Here is a 27875-nt window from a genome sequence, read left to right as displayed (position 1 = left end):
TGGGCCAATTAAAGAGGCTAAGTGGAAATAGAAAGTCAATTTGAGAAAAGAATGAACTATTTATGGCAAAAAAGCTAGGCATATGAAAGCAAGAGGAACAACTATTAACAATTACAGGGAGCTGAGATGTTCTAGCCTGTTAAACATAGGATGTCATTGCTATAAAAGGGGAAGGTGTTACCTCAATGCAGGGAGAAGAGATTGGCTTTTAACTGCATGCAAGAGAGGAAGACTGTTTCAAGAATCTAAATAAATAGATACTTGTTTTAAAGGAACATGAAACCCACATTTTTTCTTTTGTGATTTAGAAAGAGCATGTCATTTTAAACAACTTTCTCATTTACTTCTATTATCTCATTTGCTTCATTCTCTTGATATCACTTGCTGAAAAGCATATCTAGATATGCTCAGTAGCTGCTGATTGGTTGCTGTACATAGAGGCCTTGTGTGATTGGCTCACACATGTGCATTGCTATTTCTTCAACAAAGGATATCTAAAGAATTGAGCAAATTAGATAATAGAAGTAAATTGGAAAGTTGTTTAAAATTACATGCCCTATCTGAATCATGAAAGTTTAATTTTGACTAGACTGCCCCTTTAAAGGGATAGTCAACACCAGAATTTTTGTTGTTTTAAAAGATAGATAATCCCTTAATTAACAATTCCCCAGTTTTGCATAACCAACACAGTTATAATAATACATGTTTTACCTCTGTAATTACCTTGTATCTAAGCCTCAGCAGACTGCCCCCTTATTTCAGTTCTTTTGACAGACTTGCAGTTTAGCCAATAAGAGCTGTATCCATGGTAAATTCACGTGCATGAGCTCAATGTTATCTATATGAAACACGTGAACTAATGCCCTCTAGTGGTGAAAAACTATCAAAATGCATTTAGATTAGAGGCGGCCTTCAAGGTCTAAAAAATTAGCATATGAACCTCCTTAAACCTAGCTTTCAACTAAGAATACCAAGAGAACAGAGCAAATTTGGTGATAAAAGTAAATTGGAAAGTTATTTAAAATTACATGCCCTATTTGAAACATTTAAGTTTTTTTTGGACTTGACTGTCCATTTAACTGAGGATAAAGGAGTATGGTGTTGTAGAAAAGGTTGTTTACATTTAAGAGAAGATGAGGGCTTTTCTAGTAGGGGGAGCATGTAAAGGTGTCACTTGCAGAGAAAGGAGAGTGAGATTAGAGCTGCAAGGAGTATGGAGTTACAGTGAAATAATGTGTAGTGTTACATAAGATTATCTGGGAGTGCTACCTGCTGGGAGGGAACCTCCACCTGTTGCTCCCTTTCCAATTTTACGACCTCTATGATTTGATAGTTTCTTCCCTTTTACCTCTGACCTTACAATCTCCGGGCTGTCCATACTGCTCTCCTGCTGTAAAACAAAAGAAGGCTGAAACATGTGATCCATGTTTTAACTGTAAAATTATTTGCGTTTTAATAATAATAATAATAATAATAATAATAATAATAATCATCATGCAATGAATAGAAAAGGTGACAAATCAGACATATATTATATAAAGTAACAGAGTTATGTGTGTGTTTGGTGTAGTAGGTGGTGTGTGTTAAAGGGACACTGAACTTTTTCTTTTGTGATTCAGATAGAGCATGACATTTTAAGCAACTTTCTAATTTACTCCTATTATCAAATTTTCTTCATTCTCTTTGTATCTTTATTTGAAATGCAAGAATGTAAGTTTAGATGCCAGCCCATTTTTGGTGAACAACCTGGGTTGTCCTTGCTGATTGGTGGATACATTCATCCACCAATACAAAAGTATAAAGTAGCTATCTAGAGTCTGAACCAAAAAAAAGCTTAGATGCCTTCTTTTTCAAATAAAGATAGCAAGAAAACGAAGAAAAATTGATAATAGGAGTAAATTAGAAAGTTGCTTAAAATTGCATGCTCTATCTAAATCACGAAAGAAAAAAAACCAGAATTTATGCTTACCTGATAAATTACTTTCTCCAACGGTGTGTCCGGTCCACGGCGTCATCCTTACTTGTGGGAATATCTCTTCCCCAACAGGAAATGGCAAAGAGTCCCAGCAAAGCTGGCCATATAGTCCCTCCTAGGCTCCGCCCACCCCAGTCATTCGACCGACGGACAGGAGGAAAAATATAGGAGAAACCATATGGTACCGTGGTGACTGTAGTTAGAGAAAATAATTCATCAGACCTGATTAAAAAACCAGGGCGGGCCGTGGACCGGACACACCGTTGGAGAAAGTAATTTATCAGGTAAGCATAAATTCTGTTTTCTCCAACATTGGTGTGTCCGGTCCACGGCGTCATCCTTACTTGTGGGAACCAATACCAAAGCTTTAGGACACGGATGAAGGGAGGGAGCAAATCAGGTTACCTAAACGGAAGGCACCACGGCTTGCAAAACCTTTCTCCCAAAAATAGCCTCCGAAGAAGCAAAAGTATAAAATTTGTAAAATTTGGCAAAAGTGTGCAGTGAAGACCAAGTCGCTGCCTTACATATCTGATCAACAGAAGCCTCGTTCTTGAAGGCCCATGTGGAAGCCACAGCCCTAGTGGAGTGAGCTGTGATTCTTCCAGGAGGCTGCCGTCCGGCAGTCTCATAAGCCAATCGGATGATGCTTTTAAGCCAAAAGGAAAGAGAGGTAGAAGTTGCTTTTTGACCTCTCCTTTTACCAGAATAGACGACAAACAGAGAAGATGTTTGTCTGAACTCTTTTGTAGCTGCTAAGTAGAATTTTAGAGCACGGACTACATCTAAATTGTGTAGCAAACGTTCCTTCTTTGAAACTGGATTCGGACACAAAGAAGGTACAACTATCTCCTGGTTAATATTCTTGTTGGAAACAACCTTTGGAAGAAAACAAGGCATAGTACGCAAAACAACCTGATCTGAATGGAACACCAGATAGGGCGGAGTACACTGCAGAGCAGATAACTCTGAAACTCTTCTAGCAGAAGAAATAGCAACCAAAAACAAGACTTTCCAAGATAATAACTTAATATCTATGGAATGTAGAGGTTCAAACGGAACCCCTTGAAGAACTGAAAGAACTAGATTTAGACTCCAGGGAGGAGTCAAAGGTCTGTAAAAAGGCTTGATTCTAACCAGAGCCTGAACAAATGCTTGTACATCTGGCACAGCTGCCAGTCGTTTGTGTAGTAAGACAGATAAAGCAGAAATCTGTCCTTTTAGAGAACTCGCAGATAATCCTTTATCCAAACCTTCCTGCAGAAAGGAAAGAATCTTAGGAATTTTTATCTTATTCCATGGGAATCCCTTGGATTCACACCAACAGATATATCTTTTCCATATTTTATGGTAAATTTTTCTAGTCACTGGTTTTCTGGCCTGAACCAGAGTATCTATCACAGAATCTGAAAACCCACGCTTTGATAGAATCAAGCGTTCAATCTCCAAGCCATCAGCTGGAGGGAGACCACATTTGGATGTTCGAATGGACCCTGAGCAAGAAGGTCCTGTCTCAAAGGTAGCTTCCATGGTGGAACCGATGACATATTCACCAGGTCTGCATACCAAGTCCTGCGTGGCCACGCAGGAGCTATCAAGATCACCGAGGCCCTCTCCTGTTTGATCCTGGCTACCAGCCTGGGAATGAGAGGAAACGGTGGAAACACATAAGCTAGGTTGAAGGTCCAAGGTGCTACTAGTGCATCCACTAGAGTCGCCTTGGGATCCCTGGATCTGGACCCGTAGCAAGGAACCTTGAAGTTCTGACGAGACGCCGTCAGATCCATGTCTGGAATGCCCCATAATTGAGTCAACTGGGCAAAGATCTCCGGGTGGAGTTCCCACTCCCCCGGATGGAATGTCTGACGACTCAGATAATCCGCTTCCCAGTTTTCCACACCTGGGATGTGGATCGCAGATAGATGGCAGGAGTGATCCTCCGCCCATTGTATTATTTTGGTCACTTCTTTCATCGCTAGGGAACTCCTTGTTCCCCCCTGATGATTGATATATGCAACAGTCGTCATGTTGTCTGATTGGAATCTTATGAATCTGGCCTTTGCAAGCTGAGGCCAAGCCCTGAGAGCATTGAATATCGCTCTTAGTTCCAGAATGTTTATCGGGAGAAGAGACTCTTCCCGAGACCATAGTCCCTGAGCTTTCAGGGGTTCCCAGACCGCGCCCCAGCCCACTAGGCTGGCGTCGGTCGTGACAATGACCCACTCTGGTCTGCGGAAGCTCATTCCCTGGGATAGATGGTCCAGGGTCAGCCACCAACGGAGTGAATCTCTGGTCTTCTGATCTACTTGAATCACTGGAGACAAGTCTGTATAGTCCCCATTCCACTGTTTGAGCATGCACAGTTGTAATGGTCTTAGATGAATTCGCGCAAAAGGAACTATGTCCATTGCTGCACCCATCAACCCTACTACTTCCATGCACTGAGCTATGGAAGGACGTGGAACAGAGTGAAGAACTTGACAAGCGCTTAGAAGTTTTGACTTTCTGACATCTGTCAGAAAAATCCTCATTTCTAAGGAATCTATTATTGTTCCCAAGAAGGGAACTCTCGTTGACGGAGGCAGAGAACTCTTTTCTATGTTCACCTTCCATCCGTGAGATCTGAGAAAGGCCAGAACGATGTCTGTATGAGCCTTTGCTTTTGAAAGGGACGACGCTTGTATTAGAATGTCGTCCAAGTACAGTACTACTGCAATGCCCCTCGGTCTTAAAACCGCTAGAAGGGACCCGAGTACCTTTGTGAAAATCCTTGGAGCAGTGGCTAACCCGAATGGGAGGGCCACAAACTGGTAATGTTTGTCCAGAAAGGCGAACCTTAGGAACTGATGATGTTCTTTGTGGATAGGAATATGTAGGTACGCATCCTTTAGATCCACGGTAGTCATAAATTGCCCTTCCTGGATAGTGGGTAGAATCGTTCGAATGGTTTCCATTTTGAACGATGGTACCCTGAGAAATTTGTTTAGGATCTTTAAATCCAGAATTGGTCTGAAGGTTCCCTCTTTTTTGGGAACTACGAACAGATTTGAGTAAAATCCCATTCCTTGTTCCGTCCTTGGAACAGGGTATATTACTCCCATCTTTAACAGGTCTTCTACACAATGTAAGAACGCCTGTCTCTTTATTTGGTTTAAGGATAAGTGAGACATGTGGAACCTTCCCCTTGGGGGTAGTTCCCTGAATTCCAGAAGATAACCCTGAGAAACTATTTCTAGTGCCCAGGGATCCTGAACATCTCTTGCCCAAGCCTGAGCAAAGAGAGAGAGTCTGCCCCCTACTAGATCCGGTCCCGGATCGGGGGCTACTCCTTCATGCTGTCTTGTTAGCAGCAGCAGGCTTTTTGGCCTGCTTACCCTTGTTCCAGCCTTGCATAGGTTTCCAGGCTGGTTTGGGCTGTGAGGCATTACCCTCTTGCTTAGAGGATGCAGAATTAGAGGCCGGTCCGTTCCTGAAATTGCGAAAGGAACGAAAATTAGACTTATTCTTGGCCTTGAAAGGCCTATCTTGTGGAAGGGCGTGGCCCTTTCCCCCAGTGATGTCTGAGATAATCTCTTTCAATTCTGGCCCAAAGAGAGTTTTACCTTTGAAAGGGATGTTAAGCAATTTTGTCTTGGATGATACATCCGCTGACCAAGACTTTAGCCAAAGCGCTCTGCGCGCCACAATTGCAAACCCTGAATTTTTCGCCGCTAATCTAGCTAATTGCAAAGCGGCATCCAAAATAAAGGAGTTAGCCAACTTAAGTGCGTGAACTCTGTCCATAACCTCCTCATATGGAGTCTCTCTACTGAGCGACTTTTCTAGTTCCTCGAACCAGAACCACGCTGCTGTAGTGACAGGAACAATGCACGAAATGGGTTGTAGAAGGTAACCTTGCTGTACAAAAATCTTTTTAAGCAAACCTTCCAATTTTTTATCCATAGGATCTTTGAAAGCACAACTATCCTCGATAGGAATATGGGAGATGTAGTTCAGTATTGAACTGCTCTTTGTTCCCCTCCCATTTATGTCCTGTGCAGCTGTTGCTGGAAAACGTTCCCTCAAGACCCTTCGACTCTATTGGTTCCCCTGCTGGGTTTACTCTGACGCTGCTTGCTGAGTGACGTTTGCCTAGCGTACCGAGCTTACGCCTGTCTGACGGGCGACTTTTGGTTCCGTCCTGCCTGTCTGGGTACACGTTTGTACCGCCGCTCTTGTGAGTAACACTCTGTGTGGGGGGTCCGCTGCTTATGTGTGTCCCTTTGCTGCCTCAAACGATACTTGTCCCATGAGGCGCCTCTTCCATCTGTCATCCACAGGTTCCCATAGTAGTTCGCTTGTTTAGAGTAGAAACTGCCCCCTCGACCTTAGGGACTGTCTGCCATAAGTCCTTTCTGGGGTCGACCATAGGAAATAATTTCTTAAATATAGGGGGGGGGGACAAAAGGTATGCCGGGCTTCTCCCATTCCTTATTCAGTATGTCCGCCACCCGCTTGGGTATAGGAAAAGCGTCGGGGTGCACCGGAACCTCTAGAAACTTGTCCATCTTGCATAATTTCTCTGGAATGACCAAGTTGTCACAATCATCCAGAGTAGATAACACCTCCTTAAGCAGTGCGCGGAGATGTTCTAATTTAAATTTAAATGTTACAACATCAGGTTCAGCTTGTTGAGAAATTTTTCCTGAATCTGAAATTTCCCCATCTGACAAAACCTCCCTCATGGCCACTTCAGATTGGTGTGAGGGTATGACAGAACAATTATCATCAGCGCCCTCCTGCTCTTCAGTGTTTAAGACAGAGCAATCGCGCTTTCTCTGATATGCAGGCATTTTGGATAAAATATTTGCTATGGAGTTATCCATTACAGCCGTCAATTGTTGCATGGTAATAAGCATTGGCGCGCTAGATGTACTAGGGGCTTCCTGCGTGGGCAAAACTGGTGTAGACACAGTAGGAGATGATGTAGTATCATGTCTACTCCCCTCATCTGAGGAATCATCTTGGGCAATTTCATTATCTGTGGCAGTACTGTCCTTACTTTGTTTGGACGCTATGGCACAATTATCACACAATTTTGAATGGGGAGACACATTGGCTTTCATACATATAGAACATAGTTTATCCGAAGGCACAGACATGTTAAACAGGCTTAAACTTGTCAATAAAGCACAAAAACCGTTTTAAAACAAAACCGTTACTGTCACTTTAAATTTTAAACAGAGTACACTTTATTACTGAATATGTGAAAAAGTATGAAGGAATTGTTCAAAATTTACCAAAATTTCACCACAGTGTCTTAAAGCATTAAAAGTATTGCATACCAATTTTCAGAGCTTTAACCCTTAAAATAACGGAACCGGAGCCGTTTACAAAATTAACCCCTATACAGTCCCAGCTACAGTCTTTGCTGTGACCTAACCAAGCCCAGAGGGGAATACGATACCAAATGACGCCTTCTAGAAACTTTTCCAACTATTTTCAGGTCCTCACACATGCATCTGCATGTCTTGCTCTCAAAAAACAACTGCGCAGTAATGGCGCGAAAATGAGGCTCAGCCTACAACTGGGAAGGCCCTTCCTGACTGGAAAAGGTGTCTAACATAGTGCCTGACGTTAAAAAACGTTCCCCAAGTTTATAAGTGTGAATTATCAGCATTAACATGTATAAAATGTCCAAATAAAGCAATCGATTTAGCCCATAAAAGTGTCTACCAGTTTTATAGCCCATATTAAGCCCTTTATTCTGCTTGAAACTAAGAAAATGGCTTACCGGTCCCCATGAGGGGAAATGACAGCCTTCCAGCATTACACAGTCTTGTTAGAAATATGGCTAGTCATACCTTAAGCAGAAAAGTCTGCTAACTGTTTCCCCCAACTGAAGTTACTTCATCTCAACAGTCCTATGTGGAAACAGCAATCGATTTTAGTTACTGTCTGCTAAAATCATCTTCCTCTCACAAACAGAAATCTTCATCCTTTTCTGTTTCAGAGTAAATAGTACATACCAGCACTATTTTAAAATAACAAACTCTTGATAGTAGAATAAAAAAACTACATTTAAACACCACATACTCTTAACCATCTCCGTGGAGATGTTGCCTGTGCAACGGCAAAGAGAATGACTGGGGTGGGCGGAGCCTAGGAGGGACTATATGGCCAGCTTTGCTGGGACTCTTTGCCATTTCCTGTTGGGGAAGAGATATTCCCACAAGTAAGGATGACGCCGTGGACCGGACACACCAATGTTGGAGAAATTGGGTTCAGTGTCCCTTTAACTGAAGTGGAATAAACAACTAGAAATACATCCAAAATACAGAATTTATTTCTAAGCATATATTTTAGTTAATATCCACCAGATGTTTCCTAACTGCGGTCCAAAAGTACCCACAACAGGCATGATTTTCATTATAGATGAACCAGTGCACAGGTGAAGTAATCAGCTGATCAGTAACCATGGCTACTAACCTGCTCTCATCCATCAGCTGATTACTTCACCTGTGCTCTAGTTCAGCTATAATGAAAACCAGGACTGTTGGGGTACTTGAGGACCGCGGTTGGGAAACACTGCTCTAGGGGAATGGACAAAAAGGAGCTGTTAAAGGGAATTAAACCCAAACATTTCCTATCATGATTCAGATACAGTTTTATATAATTTTCCATTTTACTTCTATTATCATATTTGCTTCATTATCTGGCTATTGTTTGTTGAAGGAGCAGCAGTGCACACATGCGAGCTAGCTAAGCACGCAGGGTGAGACAATGTCAAGAGACATATATATGCAGCCACCAATCAGCAGCTAACTTCCATTAGTGCACTGCTACTCCTGAGACTACCTAGGTATGCTTTTAATAAAGGATACGAATATATTTTTGTATGCTCTATTTGAATTATGAATATTTAATTTTCCCTTTACTGTCTAAGAAATACATTTACATTGATTAATTTCAAAGCAGTATAAAGTAACTCCATCTTAATTATTAAAGGGACAGTACAGTCATAATTAGACATTCATGATTTAGACAGAGCATAGAATTATTATTTTTTTTCCCAAATATTTTTATTGTTTTTTTAAAAAATCAAGAAATACAACAACTGTACGAGCAACTCGTACAACAAATTCAAATACACTGAAATATAGAAGACAGACAATACAATCTTGACGTTAAAACTTATACAAGAGGATTGCCATTGTCTCATTGAAAAATGAGGCAATACTGGGTGAAGGCAAGGGGAGGGGGGGAGGGGGGGAGGGGAAAGGGTGAGCAGGGGAAACATTAGGGGAGGACCTTATGGGAAAAGTTAAGCCGGGCATATCTAAGGTGGGGCAGGGAGCTCTACTCATAAATCAAGGGACAATTTAACCTAAGTCTCAAAGTTAGGGAGCCAAGATGTGTCAAACCTACTCTTCCAGTCGGACCAAATCAGTTCGAAAAAATCATATCCACCTGCCGTGTAATAAATGTTTTTCTCCATGGAGTATATGTATGCCATAGTTATTACAATGTCCGACCAAGCTGGGGGGAGAGATCTTTTCCAAGATCTTGCTATATTAAGTTTAACCGCAGAGAGTAAATAGATACTTATGGTACCAAAGTGTTTGGGTAATTTACATGTGCCTAGGTGAAATATGGCCGTCTCGGGAGTTCTGGGGAGGCTTATACCTAACTTAACCAGCGTTGAGAAGCATTTATTCCAAATGGGCCTGAGCTTAGGGCAGCTCCAGCAAATGTGAGTCATGTCACCTGTATGCGAGCAGTCCCTCCAACATACTGGGGAGGCCTTAGGGAAAATTTCCGCAAGTCTAGCTGACATAGTACCAATGTGTAAGTAGCTTTATATAAGTTTCGTATATGGTGATGCAGTGGAGTTTTTTTTCCGTTAATAAGAGTGTAAGATGCCACTCCTTGAAAGGAGCAGTAAAATCTAACCTCCGTTCCCATTTTTGAATGTGTTGGGCTTTATCAGCTGGTAACGCACCTTCCATGAGAGTGTAATGCAGGGACAAAGGTCTACCCAAACGGAGCCCTTGCTGCCACCTGGTTTCCCATACGGTAAGTTGCCGGGGTGGGGAAGGTTTAAAACCCCAACCGGAGAGGAGACTAGTAACCCTCATGTATTCGAATTTCATGTATGGTGGGGTAGATGGGGAGATATCTAGCTGACTATAAGGAACAAAAACTACCTGAGGTGACGTAGACCACAGGTCCGCCACTCTCGTAACACCCAGTCTAGACCAGGAGGTCGGATGTGAGTCTGGTAAGCCAGATAGGAGGCCAGCAATAGAGGTGATTGGGGACGGGTGAGGAGCCACCTGGGGACTGTGTCGCAAACGGTCCCAGGCAGTCAGGCATTCCCGCACTAACGGATTAGCGACCTCCAGGTTTCTCCTGCAATGAGGAGGTGTCCAAATTAGGTCCCTCAAGGTAAGACTGTGTGGTAAGGAGGCTTGTTCAATCGTCCTCCACTTACTTTCGGAGGCTTTAACTCCACACTGAGAGATGTGTGTGAGCATGGCGGCATCTGCATACCTGAAGATAGATGGGGAAGCCACTCCCCCATACATTCTAGGGTACTGTTAGATATTGTGAGCGACTCTCTGGGGTTTTCCTTGCCATATATACTTAGTGCATGCGCTCTGGAACTGAATGAGAAAAGTTCTGGGCACCCTGATTGGCAGACAACGCAAAGCATACGTCAGCTTAGGGAAGAGCATAGAATTTTAAATAACTTTCCAATTTAATTTTATTATTTAATTTGCTTCTTTCTTTTGTTATCCTTTGCTGAAAAGTTTATCTAGGTAAGCTCAGGAGCAGCAAAGACCTATGTTCTAGCTGCTGATTGGTGGCTGCATATAAATACCGATTGTCATTGGCTCAAACGTGTTCAGTTAGAAACCATTAGTGCATTGCTGCTCCTTCAATAAATGATACCAAGAGAATTAATCAAATTTGACAATAGAAGTAAACTGGAAAGTTGTTTAAAATTGTATGTTCTACCTTAATCATGAAAGAAAATTTTTGGTTAAGTCACAAAACAATCATCAGTCTCCAATATCCATCCTTTTTCTTCACCTAAAAAAAAAAGAGAAGAATAGAACCTAGGTTCCGTGCTATGATACTGAAACCTCTTATTTTTGACTCCCCCCCTCCCCATAATTCATCTATGTATTTGAAAAATGTGTCCCTTTACTCTGTCTCTGAACTTGCTGGTAGTGGTAAATGCACAAAGTATAGAAGAAGCGTCATATTGCTGAACTCCAGTCAGTAACCTCATACTAGCACCAAAGTACCCTTCGGTCTGGAACTGTAGAGGAAACACCACAAACTTGGCAAAACTATTGTAGATGTTACAAGCTTACTAAGTCACAACCACAAACTGTAAATACAATGTAACTTGAAGGGCTCTGGTGGAAAGTGAATATAGGTAAGCATCCATCACTTCTAACGTAGAGATAAACTAACCTGTTTCCAGGTGTATGAATGGAAAAACAAAATTTATGCTGACATGAAAAAAGTAAATTTATGCTTACCTGATAAATTAATTTCTTCTATGGTACGACGAGTCCACGGATTCATCCTTTACTTGTGGGATATTATCCTCCTGCTAACAGGAAGTGGCAAAGAGCACCACAGCAGAGCTGTATATATAGCTCCTCCCTTAGCTCCAAACCCCAGTCATTCGACCGAAGGTACAGGAAGAAAAAGGAGAAACTAAAAGGTGCAGAGGTGACTGAAGTTTAAATCAAAAAAATATAATCTGTCTTAAAATGACAGGGCGGGCCATGGACTCGTCGTACCATAGAATAAATTCATTTATCAGGTAAGCATAAATTTACTTTTCTTCTATAAGGTACGACAAGTCCACGGATTCATCCTTTACTTGTGGGATACAATACCAAAGCTATAGGACACGGATGAACGGGAGGGACAAGACAGATGCCTAAACAGAAGGCACCACTGCTTGAAGAACTTTTCTCCCAAAAATAGCCTCTGAAGAAGCAAAAGTATCAAATTTGTAAAATTTGGAAAAGGTATGAAGTGAAGACCAAGTCGCAGCCTTACAAATCTGTTCAACAGAAGCATCATTTTTAAAAGCCCATGTGGAAGCCACCGCTCTAGTAGAGTGAGCTGTAATTCTTTCCAGCAGTCTCGTATGCCAAACGGATGATGCTTTTCAGCCAAAAAGAAAGAGAGAGAGGTAGCTGTAGCTTTTTGACCTCTACGCTTTCCAGAATAGACAACAAACGGTGAAGATGTTTGACGGAAATCCCTGGTAGCTTGCAAGTAAAACTTCAAAGCATGAACCACGTCCAAGTTGTGCAACAGACGCTCCTTCTTAGAGGAAGGATTAGGACACAGGGAAGGAACAACAATTTCCTGATTAATATTCTTATTAGTAACAACCTTAGGAAGAAATCCAGGTTTGGTACGCAAAACCACCTTATCAGAATGAAAAACAAGATAAGGCGACTGGCATTGCAATGCAGATAGTTCAGAAACTCTTTGAGCCGAAGAGATAGCAACTAAAAACAGAACTTTCCAAGATAGAAGCTTAATATCTATGGAATGCATAGGTTCGAACGGAACCCCTTGAAGAACTTTAAGAACTAAATTCAAACTCCATGGTGGAGCAACAGGTTTAAACACAGGCTTGATTCTAACTAAAGCCTGACAAAACGACTGAACGTCTGGAACATCTGCCAGACGCTTGTGCAGTAAAATTGACAAAGCAGATATCTGTCCCTTTAGGGAACTAGCTGATAACCCCTTCTCCAATCCTTCTTAGAGAAAGGACAAAATCCTAGGAATCCTGATCTTACTCCATGAGTAGCCTTTGGATTCACACCAATAAAGATATTTACGCCATATCTTATGATAAATCTTCCTAGTGACAGGCTTTCGAGCCTGAATCAAGGTATCTATGACCAACTCAGAGAATCCCCGCTTGTATAAAATCAAGCGTTCAATCTCCAGGCAGTCAGCCGCAGAGAAACTAGATTTGGATGCTGGAACGGACCTTGAATGAGAAGGTCCCGTCTCAGTGGTAGTGTCCATGGTGGTAGAGATGACATGTCCACCAGGTCTGCATACCAAGTCCTGCGTGGCCACGCAGGTGCTATCAAAATCACCGAAGCTCTCTCCTGTTTGATTCTGGCGCTCAGACGAGGGAGGAGAGGAAATGGTGAAAACACATAAGCCAGGTTGAACGACCAAGGTACTGCTAGAGCATCTATCAGTACTGCTTGAGGATCCCTTGATCTGGACCCGTAACAAGGAAGTTTGGCGTTCTGACGAGACGCCATCAGATCCAATTCTGGCGTGCCCCATTGATGAATCAATTGTGCAAACACCTCCGGATGGAGTTCCCACTCCCCCGGATGAAAAGTTCTCCACTCCTGGGATATAGATTGCTGATAGATGGCAAGAGAGTCTCTGCCCATCTAATTATTTTGGTAACCTCTATCATCGCTAGAGAACTCTTTGTTCCCCCTGATGATTGATAAATGCTACAGTTGTGATATTGTCCGACTGGAATCTTATGAATCTGGCCGAAGTCAGCTGAGGCCACGCCTGAAGCGTGTTGAATATCGCTCTCAGTTCTAGAATATTTATCGGGAGGTGTCATATATCCAGCTCTTCTATTAGTACATCTAAGGTATTATCTGTCCCTTTAAGGTTCTTGTATTAGAATACGGCAACTCCTATTTAAGGAGGGACTCAAGCAATCTCAGGTTGCTTGTTAATTGCAAATGTAGGGTGTATGATTTACTGCTGTGATCGTTACCTTACACCTAATATAACCTCTCTCTAACTTACCTAAACAAACAAACCTATTATCAAAGGGGAAGTTTTAGGAATAAACCTATTGCATTCCTTCTATAGAAAAATACTTGAATCACTCTCTCTCTTATTTTTTCATCCCAAAACAACCTGCCGTAGCAGCGAACACTCTCTCACATTATCTGCTGACATCAGCAGACAAGCCGTTTGCAGGACCGGAAGTTGGATAACGTTCCACGCTGTAACACAGCTCCCAGCAGCGCCTCACTGTACACCTCTCACCGGGTCTGAACAGCGTTCCTCTGAACACAACACACCGGGTCTGAATACCGCAGCTTCACTGGCTCAGCCCGAGCGTTCTCCGGATTGACTTCTCACGCAAGTACCTGTTTATTGAAAATCTGTATATGATAAAACAGACTGCCTACAGAGACTGATAAAGTTATAAGGAATATCTGTATATATGAACTGCTCACATATCCTTATATCTGTTTAACCTCTGGAGTAGCCTAATATTACATCGCATACTTACTGGCATATTATAAGAACTGGAAACTTTAGCTCATTACTAACCATTCATCTAACAACTACCTCATTCATACTGCTTACTAAGAACTATTTCAATATAAACTAACAAACTGAAACTAATATTGGAATCTTGTATTGAGTTTGTTTATTGAGAGAAAGTTATTAAGCAAACTTATCTATAGTTCAAGTTAGTGAGTCATTTTTGTCCAAGTATATTCTATCCTGAATACCTGTGACAATACACTCACTCATACCTTTAATATCACATATGTTATTCCTAAGAGGTATCAGTTTACATTACCCATTGCAAACTGCATAAATAGGAATAACTACACATATAAACTTACAGTTCTTTTATTCAAGCATTAGGGATATTGCAGAATTAACAAGCCTTAAAAAAAGGATTTAAAAATGGATCCTGCACAAATGACCAATGAAATTGGTACACTCAATCAAAAAGTTGAATTGCTTGCGCAAGGTTTAAACGAATTAAAGACTGAGAATAATACCCTCAAACGTTTAATGAACGATTATTTCACTCAGAAACCTATTGACCATCCAGAGCCACAAATTAATCCTCCACACCCATTCTCAGGGGTTCGCTCAAAATACCGTGAATTTAAGAATTCATGTATGTTGTTATTTACCATGAAACCCAAAACGTATAGTACGGAAAGAATTAAGGTTTGCACGACTATCTCATACCTAAGTGGAGAACCCAGAGCTTGGGCTGACAGATTCTTTGAGTCTGGAGATCCTATATTGGATTCATTAGAAAATTTCTTCGCCGCCATGTCAACCCTATATGAAGATACTAACAAGCAAAGTACCGCTGAACAGAATCTGAGATCACTAAAACAAGGAAAACGTGCGGTTGAAGATTACATAGCCGAATTCCAACTCTGGGCTACAGACTCTCAATGGAATATTGTCAGCTTAAAAAATCAATTTAGGCTGGGGTTGTCCGAACACCTCAAAGATGAACTGTCTCGTATTGAATTACCTGAAACTTTAGAAGCTATGATAAAAATCTGCATCTCCATGGATCGGCGATACAGAGAACGAAAATTGGAAAGACAACACCCTGAAACCTACCCCAAGAAACATTACCCTGTCCATTATGACAGACCCAGTTCATCATCTGTTCCAATGGAAATCGGAACCCTAAAAGGTCCGTTAACTCAAGAAGAGAAAACAAGACGTCGCTTATCAAACCTATGTATCTATTGCGCTAACAAGGACCATGGGGTGTCAGCATGTCCTATACTACTTCGACAAAAGAAGGGTAAGACTACTCACATTTTAATCAATAATATTACTGAATCAAATACTCATCTGACCATATCTATGTTTTGCAGTGGGACCAACACCTCTACCAGAGCGTGGCTATGATTGATTCCGGGGCTTTCGGGATGTTCATAGATCAGAACATTGTTACTGTAAATAAAATACCGTGTGTAATGAAAGATATACCAGTCTACGTTAAAGTTATTGATGGGTCAAATTATTTAAAGGGTCCCATTACACACCACACCATACCACTACTCACTACAACAAATAATGGTCACAAAGAATATATCACATACGACATAATCCCAGGTTCCATACATCCGATTATTTTAGGATATCCATGGCTACAAAAGCATAACCCCACGATTGATTGGTCCACTAATAAGTTACATTTTGGTTCTTCTTATTGCTCGTTGACTTGTTTTCCTTATACCCAGATTAACTTAGTTACATCTGCTTTACCCCAAGAATACGCTGAATTCTCAGATGTATTCGACCTAAAAGAAGCAGAAAATCTACCTCCACATAGACCATATGACTGCCCTATCGATACAAAACCAGGAGCAGTCATACCTTTTGGTAGAATATTCCCTCTATCACAAAAAGAGTTACAGTTTTTGAGAGAATACCTAGATGACAATTTACGTAAGGGATTCATCTCACCTAGCACCTCTTCCGCAGCTGCAGGTATTTTCTTTGTTACTAATAAAGATGGTACACGCCGACCCATTATTGACTATAGGGCTCTTAATTCCATTACCATTAAAAACCGGTATCCCCTTCCTCTCATCCCTGAACTTCTAGAAAGATTAAGTGAAGCCACAATCTTCACCAAATTGGACCTAAAAGGTGCATATAATCTTATAAGGATGAAGAGTGGGGATGAATGGAAAACAGCCTTCAGGACCCGTTACGGGTTATTTCAGTATAACGTCATGCCCTTCGGCCTTACCAATGCACCCGCCACATTCCAGTATTTTATTAACGATATTTTTAAAGACCTGATGGATGTGTGCGTGGTGATTTATTTAGACGATATATTGATATACTCACGCAATAGAGCCGAACATACAAAACATGTAAGGTGGGTCTTAGCAAGACTACGCGAACACAAACTCTACGCCAAGATGGAGAAGTGTTGTTTCCACGTAAAGACTATCAAATTTCTAGGATACATTATTTCACCCACTGGGGTAACAATGGACCCTGAAAAAGTGTCAGCCATACTCAATTGGGCTAGACCCACATCCGTAAAGTATTTACAAAGATTTCTGGGGTTTGCCAATTTTTATAGACGTTTCATAAAAAACTTCTCTACGATTGTCAAACCCTTAACTAGACTAACAGGGAAAAAGAAATTTACGTGGGACAGTGACTCTCAAGAAGCCTTCCAACTGTTAAAGAGAAAATTCTCAACTAACCCAATTCTACAACTCCCTCATCCTGATTATCAATACACAGTAGAGGTTGATGCCTCAAACACAGGAATCGGGGCTGTTCTCTCCCAACAAAGTCTGACTGATCCTACCCTTCATCCAGTTGCCTATTTCTCCAGAACTCTCACAAGCGCTGAACAAAACTACTCCGTGGGAGATAAAGAATTGCTAGCCATCAAATGTGCTCTAGAACATTGGAGACATATACTTGAGGGTACTTCTAAACCATTCTTCATCTTCACAGATCACAAGAATCTACAATATCTCAAGAAAAATAAAACTCTTTCATCCAGACAGGTCCGCTGGACCTTATTCCTTGACAGATTTGAATTTCTTATAACTTACCGACCTGGATCGAAGAATGTGAAAGCAGACGCTCTCTCCCGTTCCCTCGAAAGTGTCATTGAAGAACCCGAGAAAAAACATATCATTGCCCCTCAAAAAATAATTGCTTCTGCTACATCTTTACTCACCGAGATCTTAAACGCAACTAAATTGGATAAAGATATCCCCTCATGTTGTGAACAAGATTTAAAAACCGGATTGTTGACTCACAACAGTAAGACTTACATACCGTCATCTTTAAGGAAAGAACTCATACAACACTACCATGACTCACCACTCTCTGGTCACCCCGGCATTACTAAAACAACGGAACTCCTCAAAAGAACATTTTGGTGGCCACAACTTAATCAGGACGTAGTTGAATACGTGACCAAGTGTACTGTATGCGCCCGAAACAAAAAAGACCATCATAAGCCATTTGGTCTTATATGTCCACTACCCATACCTGAGGTTCCTTGGTCCATGATAGGAATGGACTTCATTGTAGACCTACCTCCCTCCAACCAATTTACCACCATTCTAGTGGTAATTGATCATCTCACCAAGTTAGCACATTTCATACCGTTAAAAACAGAATTTATGTTTACCTGATAAATTACTTTCTCCAACGGTGTGTCCGGTCCACGGCGTCATCCTTACTTGTGGGATATTCTCTTCCCCAACAGGAAATGGCAAAGAGCCCAGCAAAGCTGGTCACATGATCCCTCCTAGGCTCCGCCTACCCCAGTCATTCGACCGACGTTAAGGAGGAATATTTGCATAGGAGAAACCATATGGTACCGTGGTGACTGTAGTTAAAGAAAATAAAATATCAGACCTGATTAAAAAAACCAGGGCGGGCCGTGGACCGGACACACCGTTGGAGAAAGTAATTTATCAGGTAAACATAAATTCTGTTTTCTCCAACATAGGTGTGTCCGGTCCACGGCGTCATCCTTACTTGTGGGAACCAATACCAAAGCTTTAGGACACGGATGAAGGGAGGGAGCAAATCAGGTCACCTAAATGGAAGGCACCACGGCTTGCAAAACCTTTCTCCCAAAAATAGCCTCAGAAGAAGCAAAAGTATCAAACTTGTAAAATTTGGTAAAAGTGTGCAGTGAAGACCAAGTCGCTGCCCTACATATCTGATCAACAGAAGCCTCGTTCTTGAAGGCCCATGTGGAAGCCACAGCCCTAGTGGAATGAGCTGTGATTCTTTCGGGAGGCTGCCGTCCGGCAGTCTCGTAAGCCAATCTGATGATGCTTTTAATCCAAAAAGAGAGAGAGGTAGAAGTTGCTTTTTGACCTCTCCTTTTACCGGAATAAACAACAAACAAGGAAGATGTTTGTCTAAAATCCTTTGTAGCATCTAAATAGAATTTTAGAGCGCGAACAACATCCAAATTGTGCAACAAACGTTCCTTCTTTGAAACTGGTTTCGGACACAGAGAAGGTACGATAATCTCCTGGTTAATGTTTTTGTTAGAAACAACTTTTGGAAGAAAACCAGGTTTAGTACGTAAAACCACCTTATCTGCGTGGAACACCAGATAAGGAGGAGAACACTGCAGAGCAGATAATTCTGAAACTCTTCTAGCAGAAGAAATTGCAACTAAAAACAAAACTTTCCAAGATAATAACTTAATATCAACGGAATGTAAGGGTTCAAACGGAACCCCCTGAAGAACTGAAAGCACTAAATTGAGACTCCAAGGAGGAGTCAAAGGTTTGTAAACAGGCTTAATTCTAACCAGAGCCTGAACAAAGGCTTGAACATCTGGCACAGCAGCCAGCTTTTTGTGAAGTAACACCGACAAGGCAGAAATCTGTCCCTTCAGGGAACTTGCAGATAATCCTTTTTCCAATCCTTCTTGAAGGAAGGATAGAATCCTAGGAATCTTAACCTTGTCCCAAGGGAATCCTTTAGATTCACACCAACAGATATATTTTTTCCAAATTTTGTGGTAAATCTTTCTAGTTACAGGCTTTCTGGCCTGAACAAGAGTATCGATAACAGAATCTGAGAACCCTCGCTTCGATAAAATCAAGCGTTCAATCTCCAAGCAGTCAGCTGGAGTGAAACCAGATTCGGATGTTCGAACGGACCCTGAACAAGAAGGTCTCGTCTCAAAGGTAGCTTCCAAGGTGGAGCCGATGACATATTCACCAGATCTGCATACCAAGTCCTGCGTGGCCACGCAGGAGCTATCAAGATCACCGACGCCCTCTCCTGATTGATCCTGGCTACCAGCCTGGGGATGAGAGGAAACGGCGGGAACACATAAGCTAGTTTGAAGGTCCAAGGTGCTACTAGTGCATCCACTAGAGCCGCCTTGGGATCCCTGGATCTGGACCCGTAGCAAGGAACTTTGAAGTTCTGACGAGAGGCCATCAGATCCATGTCTGGAATGCCCCACAGCTGAGTGACTTGGGCAAAGATTTCCGGATGGAGTTCCCACTCCCCCGGATGCAATGTCTGACGACTCAGAAAATCCGCTTCCCAATTTTCCACTCCTGGGATGTGGATAGCAGACAGGTGGCAGGAGTGAGACTCCGCCCATAGAATGATTTTGGTCACTTCTTCCATCGCTAGGGAACTCCTTGTTCCCCCCTGATGGTTGATGTACGCAACAGTTGTCATGTTGTCTGATTGAAACCGTATGAACTTGGCTCTCGCCAGCTGAGGCCAAGCCTTGAGAGCATTGAAAATCGCTCTCAGTTCCAGAATATTTATCGGTAGAAGAGATTCTTCCCGAGACCAAAGACCCTGAGCTTTCAGGGATCCCCAGACCGCGCCCCAGCCCATCAGACTGGCGTCGGTCGTGACAATGACCCACTCTGGTCTGCGGAATGTCATCCCTCGTGACAGGTTGTCCAGGGACAGCCACCAACGGAGTGAGTCTCTGGTCCTCTGATTTACTTGTATCTTCGGAGACAAGTCTGTATAGTCCCCATTCCACTGACTGAGCATGCACAGTTGTAATGGTCTTAGATGAATGCGCGCAAAAGGAACTATGTCCATTGCCGCTACCATCAACCCGATCACTTCCATGCACTGAGCTATGGAAGGGAGAGGAACGGAATGAAGTATCCGACAAGAGTCTAGAAGTTTTGTTTTTCTGGCCTCTGTCAGAAAAATCCTCATTTCTAAGGAGTCTATTATTGTTCCCAAGAAGGGAACCCTTGTTGACGGAGATAGCGAACTCTTTTCCACGTTCACTTTCCATCCGTGAGATCTGAGAAAGGCCAGGACGATGTCCGTGTGAGCCTTTGCTTGAGGAAGGGACGACGCTTGAATCAGAATGTCGTCCAAGTAAGGTACTACAGCAATGCCCCTTGGTCTTAGCACAGCTAGAAGGGACCCTAGTACCTTTGTGAAAATCCTTGGAGCAGTGGCTAATCCGAAAGGAAGCGCCACGAACTGGTAGTGTTTGTCCAGGAATGCGAACCTTAGGAACCGATGATGTTCCTTGTGAATAGGAATATGTAGATACGCATCCTTTAAATCCACCGTGGTCATGAATTGACCTTCCTGGATGGAAGGAAGAATAGTTCGAATGGTTTCCATCTTGAACGATGGAACCTTGAGAAACTTGTTTAAGATCTTGAGATCTAAGATTGGTCTGAACGTTCCCTCTTTTTTGGGAACTATGAACAGATTGGAGTAGAACCCCATCCCTTGTTCTTTTAATGGAACAGGATGAATCACTCCCATTTTTAACAGGTCTTCTACACAATGTAAGAATGCCTGTCTTTTTATGTGGTCTGAAGACAACTGAGACCTGTGGAACCTCCCCCTTGGGGGAAGTCCCTTGAATTCCAGAAGATAACCTTGGGAGACTATTTCTAGCGCCCAAGGATCCAGAACATCTCTTGCCCAAGCCTGAGCGAAGAGAGAGAGTCTGCCCCCCACCAGATCCGGTCCCGGATCGGGGGCCAACATTTCATGCTGTCTTGGTAGCAGTGGCAGGTTTCTTGGCCTGCTTTCCCTTGTTCCAGCCTTGCATTGGTCTCCAAGCTGGCTTGGCTTGAGAAGTATTACCCTCTTGCTTAGAGGACGTAGCACCTTGGGCTGGTCCGTTTCTACGAAAGGGACGAAAATTAGGTTTATTTTTTGCCTTGAAAGGCCGATCCTGAGGAAGGGCGTGGCCCTTACCCCCAGTGATATCAGAGATAATCTCTTTCAAGTCAGGGCCAAACAGCGTTTTCCCCTTGAAAGGAATGTTAAGTAGCTTGTTCTTGGAAGACGCATCAGCCGACCAAGATTTCAACCAAAGCGCTCTGCGCGCCACAATAGCAAACCCAGAATTCTTAGCCGCTAACCTAGCCAATTGCAAAGTGGCGTCTAGGGTGAAAGAATTAGCCAATTTGAGAGCATTGATTCTGTCCATAATCTCCTCAAAAGGAGGAGAATCACTATCGACCACCTTTATCAGCTCATCGAACCAGAAACATGCGGCTGTAGCGACAGGGACAATGCATGAAATTGGTTGTAGAAGGTAACCTTGCTGAACAAACATCTTTTTAAGCAAACCTTCTAATTTTTTATCCATAGGATCTTTGAAAGCACAACTATCCTCTATGGGTATAGTGGTGCGTTTGTTTAAAGTGGAAACCGCTCCCTCGACCTTGGGGACTGTCTGCCATAAGTCCTTTCTGGGGTCGACCATAGGAAACAATTTTTTAAATATGGGGGGAGGGACGAAAGGAATACCGGGCCTTTCCCATTCTTTATTAACAATGTCCGCCACCCGCTTGGGTATAGGAAAAGCTTCTGGGAGCCCCGGCACCTCTAGGAACTTGTCCATTTTACATAGTTTCTCTGGGATGACCAACTTGTCACAATCATCCAGAGTGGATAATACCTCCTTAAGCAGAATGCGGAGATGTTCCAACTTAAATTTAAATGCAATCACATCAGGTTCAGCTTGTTGAGAAATGTTCCCTGAATCAGTAATTTCTCCCTCAGACAAAACCTCCCTGGCCCCATCAGACTGGGTTAGGGGCCCTTCAGAAATATTATTATCGGCGTCGTCATGCTCTTCAGTATCTAAAACAGAGCAGTCGCGCTTACGCTGATAAGTGTTCATTTTGGCTAAAATGTTTTTGACAGAATTATCCATTACAGCCGTTAATTGTTGCATAGTAAGGAGTATTGGCGCGCTAGATGTACTAGGGGCCTCCTGAGTGGGCAAGACTCGTGTAGACGAAGGAGGGAATGATGCAGTACCATGCTTACTCCCCTCACTTGAGGAATCATCTTGGGCATCATTATCATTGTCACATAAATCACATTTATTTAAATGAATAGGAATTCTGGCTTCCCCACAATCAGAACACAGTCTATTTGGTAGTTCAGACATGTTAAACAGGCATAAACTTGATAACAAAGTACAAAAAACGTTTTAAAATAAAACCGTTACTGTCACTTTAAATTTTAAACTGAACACACTTTATTACTGCAATTGCGAAAAAATATGAAGGAATTGTTCAAAATTCACCAAATTTTCACCACAGTGTCTTAAAGCCTTAAAAGTATTGCACACCAAATTTGGAAGCTTTAACCCTTAAAATAACGGAACCGGAGCCGTTTTGAACTTTAACCCCTTTACAGTCCCTGGTATCTGCTTTGCTGAGACCCAACCAAGCCCAAAGGGGAATACCATACCAAATGACGCCTTCAGAAAGTCTTTTCTAAGTATCAGAGCTCCTCTCACATGCGACTGCATGCCATGCCTCTCAAAAACAAGTGCGCAACACCGGCGCGAAAATGAGGCTCTGCCTATGCTTTGGGAAAGCCCCTAAAGAATAAGGTGTCTAAAACAGTGCCTGCCGATATTATTATATCAAAATACCCAGATAAAATGATTCCTCAAGGCTAAATATGTGTTAATAATGAATCGATTTAGCCCAGAAAAAGTCTACAGTCTTAATAAGCCCTTGTGAAGCCCTTATTTATGATCGTAATAAACATGGCTTACCGGATCCCATAGGGAAAATGACAGCTTCCAGCATTACATCGTCTTGTTAGAATGTGTCATACCTCAAGCAGCAAGAGACTGCTCACTGTTCCCCCAACTGAAGTTAATTGCTCTCAACAGTCCTGTGTGGAACAGCCATGGATTTTAGTGACGGTTGCTAAAATCATTTTCCTCATACAAACAGAAATCTTCATCTCTTTTCTGTTTCTGAGTAAATAGTACATACCAGCACTATTTCAAAATAACAAACTCTTGATTGAATAATAAAAACTACAGTTAAACACTAAAAAACTCTAAGCCATCTCCGTGGAGATGTTGCCTGTACAACGGCAAAGAGAATGACTGGGGTAGGCGGAGCCTAGGAGGGATCATGTGACCAGCTTTGCTGGGCTCTTTGCCATTTCCTGTTGGGGAAGAGAATATCCCACAAGTAAGGATGACGCCGTGGACCGGACACACCTATGTTGGAGAAATCACTACCAAATGCTATCACTACAGCTAAGACATTCCTATCTCATATAGTGAAGCTACATGGCCTGCCCACATCCATTGTGTCAGATCGTGGGACACAATTCACATCTAGATTTTGGAAGGAATTATGTTGAATCCTACGAATTTCAACAAGACTCTCAACAGCTTTCCACCCTCAATCCAATGGGTTAACAGAACGTACCAATCAAACTCTGGAACAGTATCTCCGATGCTATATATCACATCTTCAAGATGATTGGATTGATTGGTTACCCCTAGCTGAATTCGCATACAATAATTTGATAAACACCTCCACAAAGAGTTCGCCATTTCATGCCACTTATGGTTACCATCCGAAATCACTTCCTGGACGCGATCTTGTTTCCATCAATCCTACTGTTTCGGATTACACCCGAAAAATCAGAGACTCTTTCACAGTATTGAAGAGTCATCTCGAAGAAGCCAAAACCGTTCAAAAGAAATATTACGATACCAAGAGATGTCAACCCCCAACTTTCAAGGTCGGGGACCGGGTTCTACTTTCCACAAAAAATATGAGACTCGCAGTCCCATGTAAAAAACTTGCAAATCAATTCATCGGTCCTTATACCATAACAAAAATCATCAACCCAAATGCTGTCACTCTCAAGCTTCCTCCAACCCTAAAGATACATCCCTCATTTCATATCTCATTACTGAAACCTTTCTTAGGAAATGATTATGGGAAAGTACCCGATGATACCCATTCAATTATCATTGAGCCAGATAACACAGAATACGAAATCGAAAGTATCCTTGACTCACGTATACGTTGGAGGAAAATTGAATATCTAGTACGATGGAAAGGATATGGTCCAGAAGAAGATTCTTGGGTACATCACTCCAATCTTCATGCCCCTCAACTACTTTCTGAATTTCATGCTAAACATCCTACCAAACCTGGTGCTGGCGGTAGTTGGGGGGCGTCCTGAAGAGGGGGATCTGTCATATATCCAGCTCTTCTATTAGTACATCTAAGGTATTATCTGTCCCTTTAAGGTTCTTGTATTAGAATACGGCAACTCCTATTTAAGGAGGGACTCAAGCAATCTCAGGTTGCTTGTTAATTGCAAATGTAGGGTGTATGATTTACTGCTGTGATCGTTACCTTACACCTAATATAACCTCTCTCTAACTTACCTAAACAAACAAACCTATTATCAAAGGGGAAGTTTTAGGAATAAACCTATTGCATTCCTTCTATAGAAAAATACTTGAATCACTCTCTCTCTTATTTTTTCATCCCAAAACAACCTGCCGTAGCAGCGAACACTCTCCCACATTATCTGCTGACATCAGCAGACAAGCCGTTTGCAGGACCGGAAGTTGGATAACGTTCCACGCTGTAACACAGCTCCCAGCAGCGCTTCACTGTACACCTCTCACCGGGTCTGAACAGCGTTCCTCTGAACACAACACACCGGGTCTGAATACCGCAGCTTCACTGGCTCAGCCCGAGCGTTCTCCGGATTGACTTCTCACGCAAGTACCTGTTTATTGAAAATCTGTATATGATAAAACAGACTGCCTACAGAGACTGATAAAGTTATAAGGAATATCTGTATATATGAACTGCTCACATATCCTTATATCTGTTTAACCTCTGGAGTAGCCTAATATTACATTGCATACTTACTGGCATATTATAAGAACTGGAAACTTTAGCTCATTACTAACCATTCATCTAACAACTACCTCATTCATACTGCTTACTAAGAACTATTTCAATATAAACTAACAAACTGAAACTAATATTGGAATCTTGTATTGAGCTTGTTCATTGAGAGAAAGTTATTAAGCAAACTTATCTATAGTTCAAGTTAGTGAGTCATTTTTGTCCAAGTATATTCTATCCTGAATACCTGTGACAATACACTCACTCATACCTTTAATATCACATATGTTATTCCTAAGAGGTATCAGTTTACATTACCCATTGCAAACTGCATAAATAGGAATAACTACACATATAAACTTACAGTTCTTTTATTCAAGCATTAGGGATATTGCAGGAGGAGAGCCTCCTCCTGAGTCCACACTCCCTGTGCTTTCAGGGAATTCCAGACTACACCCCAGCCCAATAGGCTGGCGTCCGTCGTCACTATGACCCATGCTGGCCTGCGGAAACACATTCCCTGGAACAGATGATCCTGTAACAACCACCAAAGAAGAGAGTCTCTGGTCTCTTGATCCAGATTTATCGGAGGAGATAAATTTGCATAATCCCCATTCCACTGTTTGAGCATGCATAGTTGCAGTGGTCTGAGATGCAAGCTAGCAAACAAAACTATGTCCATTGCCGCTACCATTAGTTCGATTACATCCATACACTGAGCCACTGACGGCCGAGGAATGGAATGAAGAGCTCGGCAGGTGGTTAAAATCTTTGATTTCCTGACCTCCGTCATGTCTACCGAATCTATCAGAGTTCCTAGGAAAGGAACTCTTGTGAGAGGAGTAAGTGAACTCTTTTTTTACGTTCCCCTTCCACCCGTGAGATCTTAGAAAAGCCAACACGATGTCCGTGTGAGATTTGGCTATTTGGTAAATTGACGCCTGAATTAAGATATCGCCCAGATAAGGCGCCACTGCTATGCCCCGCGGCCTTAGGACCGCCAGAAGGGACCCTAGCACCTTTGTGAAAATTCTGGGAGCTGGCCAACCCGAAGGGAAGAGCCACAAACTGGTAATGCTTGTCCAGAAACCTGAGAAACTGATGATGATCTTTGTGGATAGGGATGTGCAGATACGCATCCTTTAAATCCACGGTGGTCATATATTGACCCTCCTGGATCATTGGTAAAATAGTCCGAATGGTCTCCATCTTGAAGGATGGGACTCTGAGGAATTTGTTTAGGATCTTGAGATCTACAATTGGTCTGAAGGCTCCCTCTTTTTTGGGAACCATAAACAGACTGGAGTAAAACCCCTGCCCCTGTTTTTGGAACTGGGCAGATTACTCCCATGGTATATAGGTCTTCTACACAGCGTAAGAACGCCTCTCTTTTTGTCTGGTTTACAGACAATCGAGAAAGATGGAATCTCCCCCTTGGAGGGGAATCTTTGAAGTCTAGAAGATACCCCCCTGGGACACAATTTCTATAGCCCAGGAGTCCTGAACGTCTCTTGCCCAAACCTGAGCAAAGAGAGAAAAGTCTGCCCCCTACTAGAACCGGTCCCGGATCGGGGGCTGCCCCTTTATGCTGTCTTGGTGGCAGCAGCGGGCTTCTTGGCCTGTTTACCTTTGTTCCAAATCTGGTTAGGTCTCCAGACTGACTTGGATTGAGCAAAATTCCCCTCCTGCTTTGAAGCAGGGGAGGAGGAAGAGGGACCACCATTGAAGCTTCGAAAGGAACAAAAATTATTTTGTTTGGTCCTCATCTTATTAGCCTTTTCCTCCAGTGATGTCTGAAATTATCTCTTTCAGTTCAGGCTCGAATAGGGTCTTACCCTTGAAAGGGATGGCTAAAAGCTTAGATTTTGATGACATGTCAGCAGACCAGGACTTAAGCCATAACGCTCTACGCGCTAAAATGGCAAAACCTGAATTCTTTGCCGCTAATTTAGCCAGTTGAAAAGCGGCATCTGTAATGAAAGAATTAGCTAGCTTGAGAGCCCTAATTCTATCCAGAATATCATCTAATGGGGTCTCAACCTGAAGAGCCTCCTCTAGAGCCTCGAACCAAAAAGCAGCTGCAGTAGTTACAGGAACAATGCACGCTATAGGTTGCAGAAGAAAACCCTGATGAATAAATATTTTCTTTAGGACACCCTCTAATTTTTTATCCATAGGATCTTTGAAAGCACAGCTGTCCTCAATAGGTATAGTTGTACGCTTAGCCAGGGTAGAAATAGCTCCCTCCACCTTAGGGACCGTCTGCCACGAATCCCGCATGGTGTCTGATATGGGAAACATTTTCTTAAAAGTAGGAGGGGGAGAAAAGGGAATACCTGGTCTATCCTACTCCTTAGCAACAATGTCCGAAATCCTCTTAGGGAACTGAAAAACATTAGTGTAGGCAGGGGTCTTTCACTTTACCCTTC

General features: G+C 42.4%; 1 protein-coding gene across 1 annotated transcript in view; it reads right to left on the bottom strand.

The window, feature by feature from the left end:
- Positions 1-27875, bottom strand: part of MLLT6 (MLLT6, PHD finger containing) — a 374449-nt gene that overhangs the window by 147710 nt on the left and 198864 nt on the right. Inside the window, exon 9 of the mRNA XM_053697755.1 lies at positions 1270-1390. Within this exon, the coding sequence (XP_053553730.1) occupies positions 1270-1390 (121 nt within the window). The remainder of the gene's footprint in view (positions 1-1269; positions 1391-27875) is intronic.

This window comes from Bombina bombina, chromosome 1 (genome assembly GCF_027579735.1).
Source record: "Bombina bombina isolate aBomBom1 chromosome 1, aBomBom1.pri, whole genome shotgun sequence".
In the NCBI taxonomy this organism is placed as follows: Eukaryota; Metazoa; Chordata; class Amphibia; order Anura; family Bombinatoridae; genus Bombina; species Bombina bombina.
This window is presented reverse-complemented; position numbering and strand designations above follow the sequence as displayed.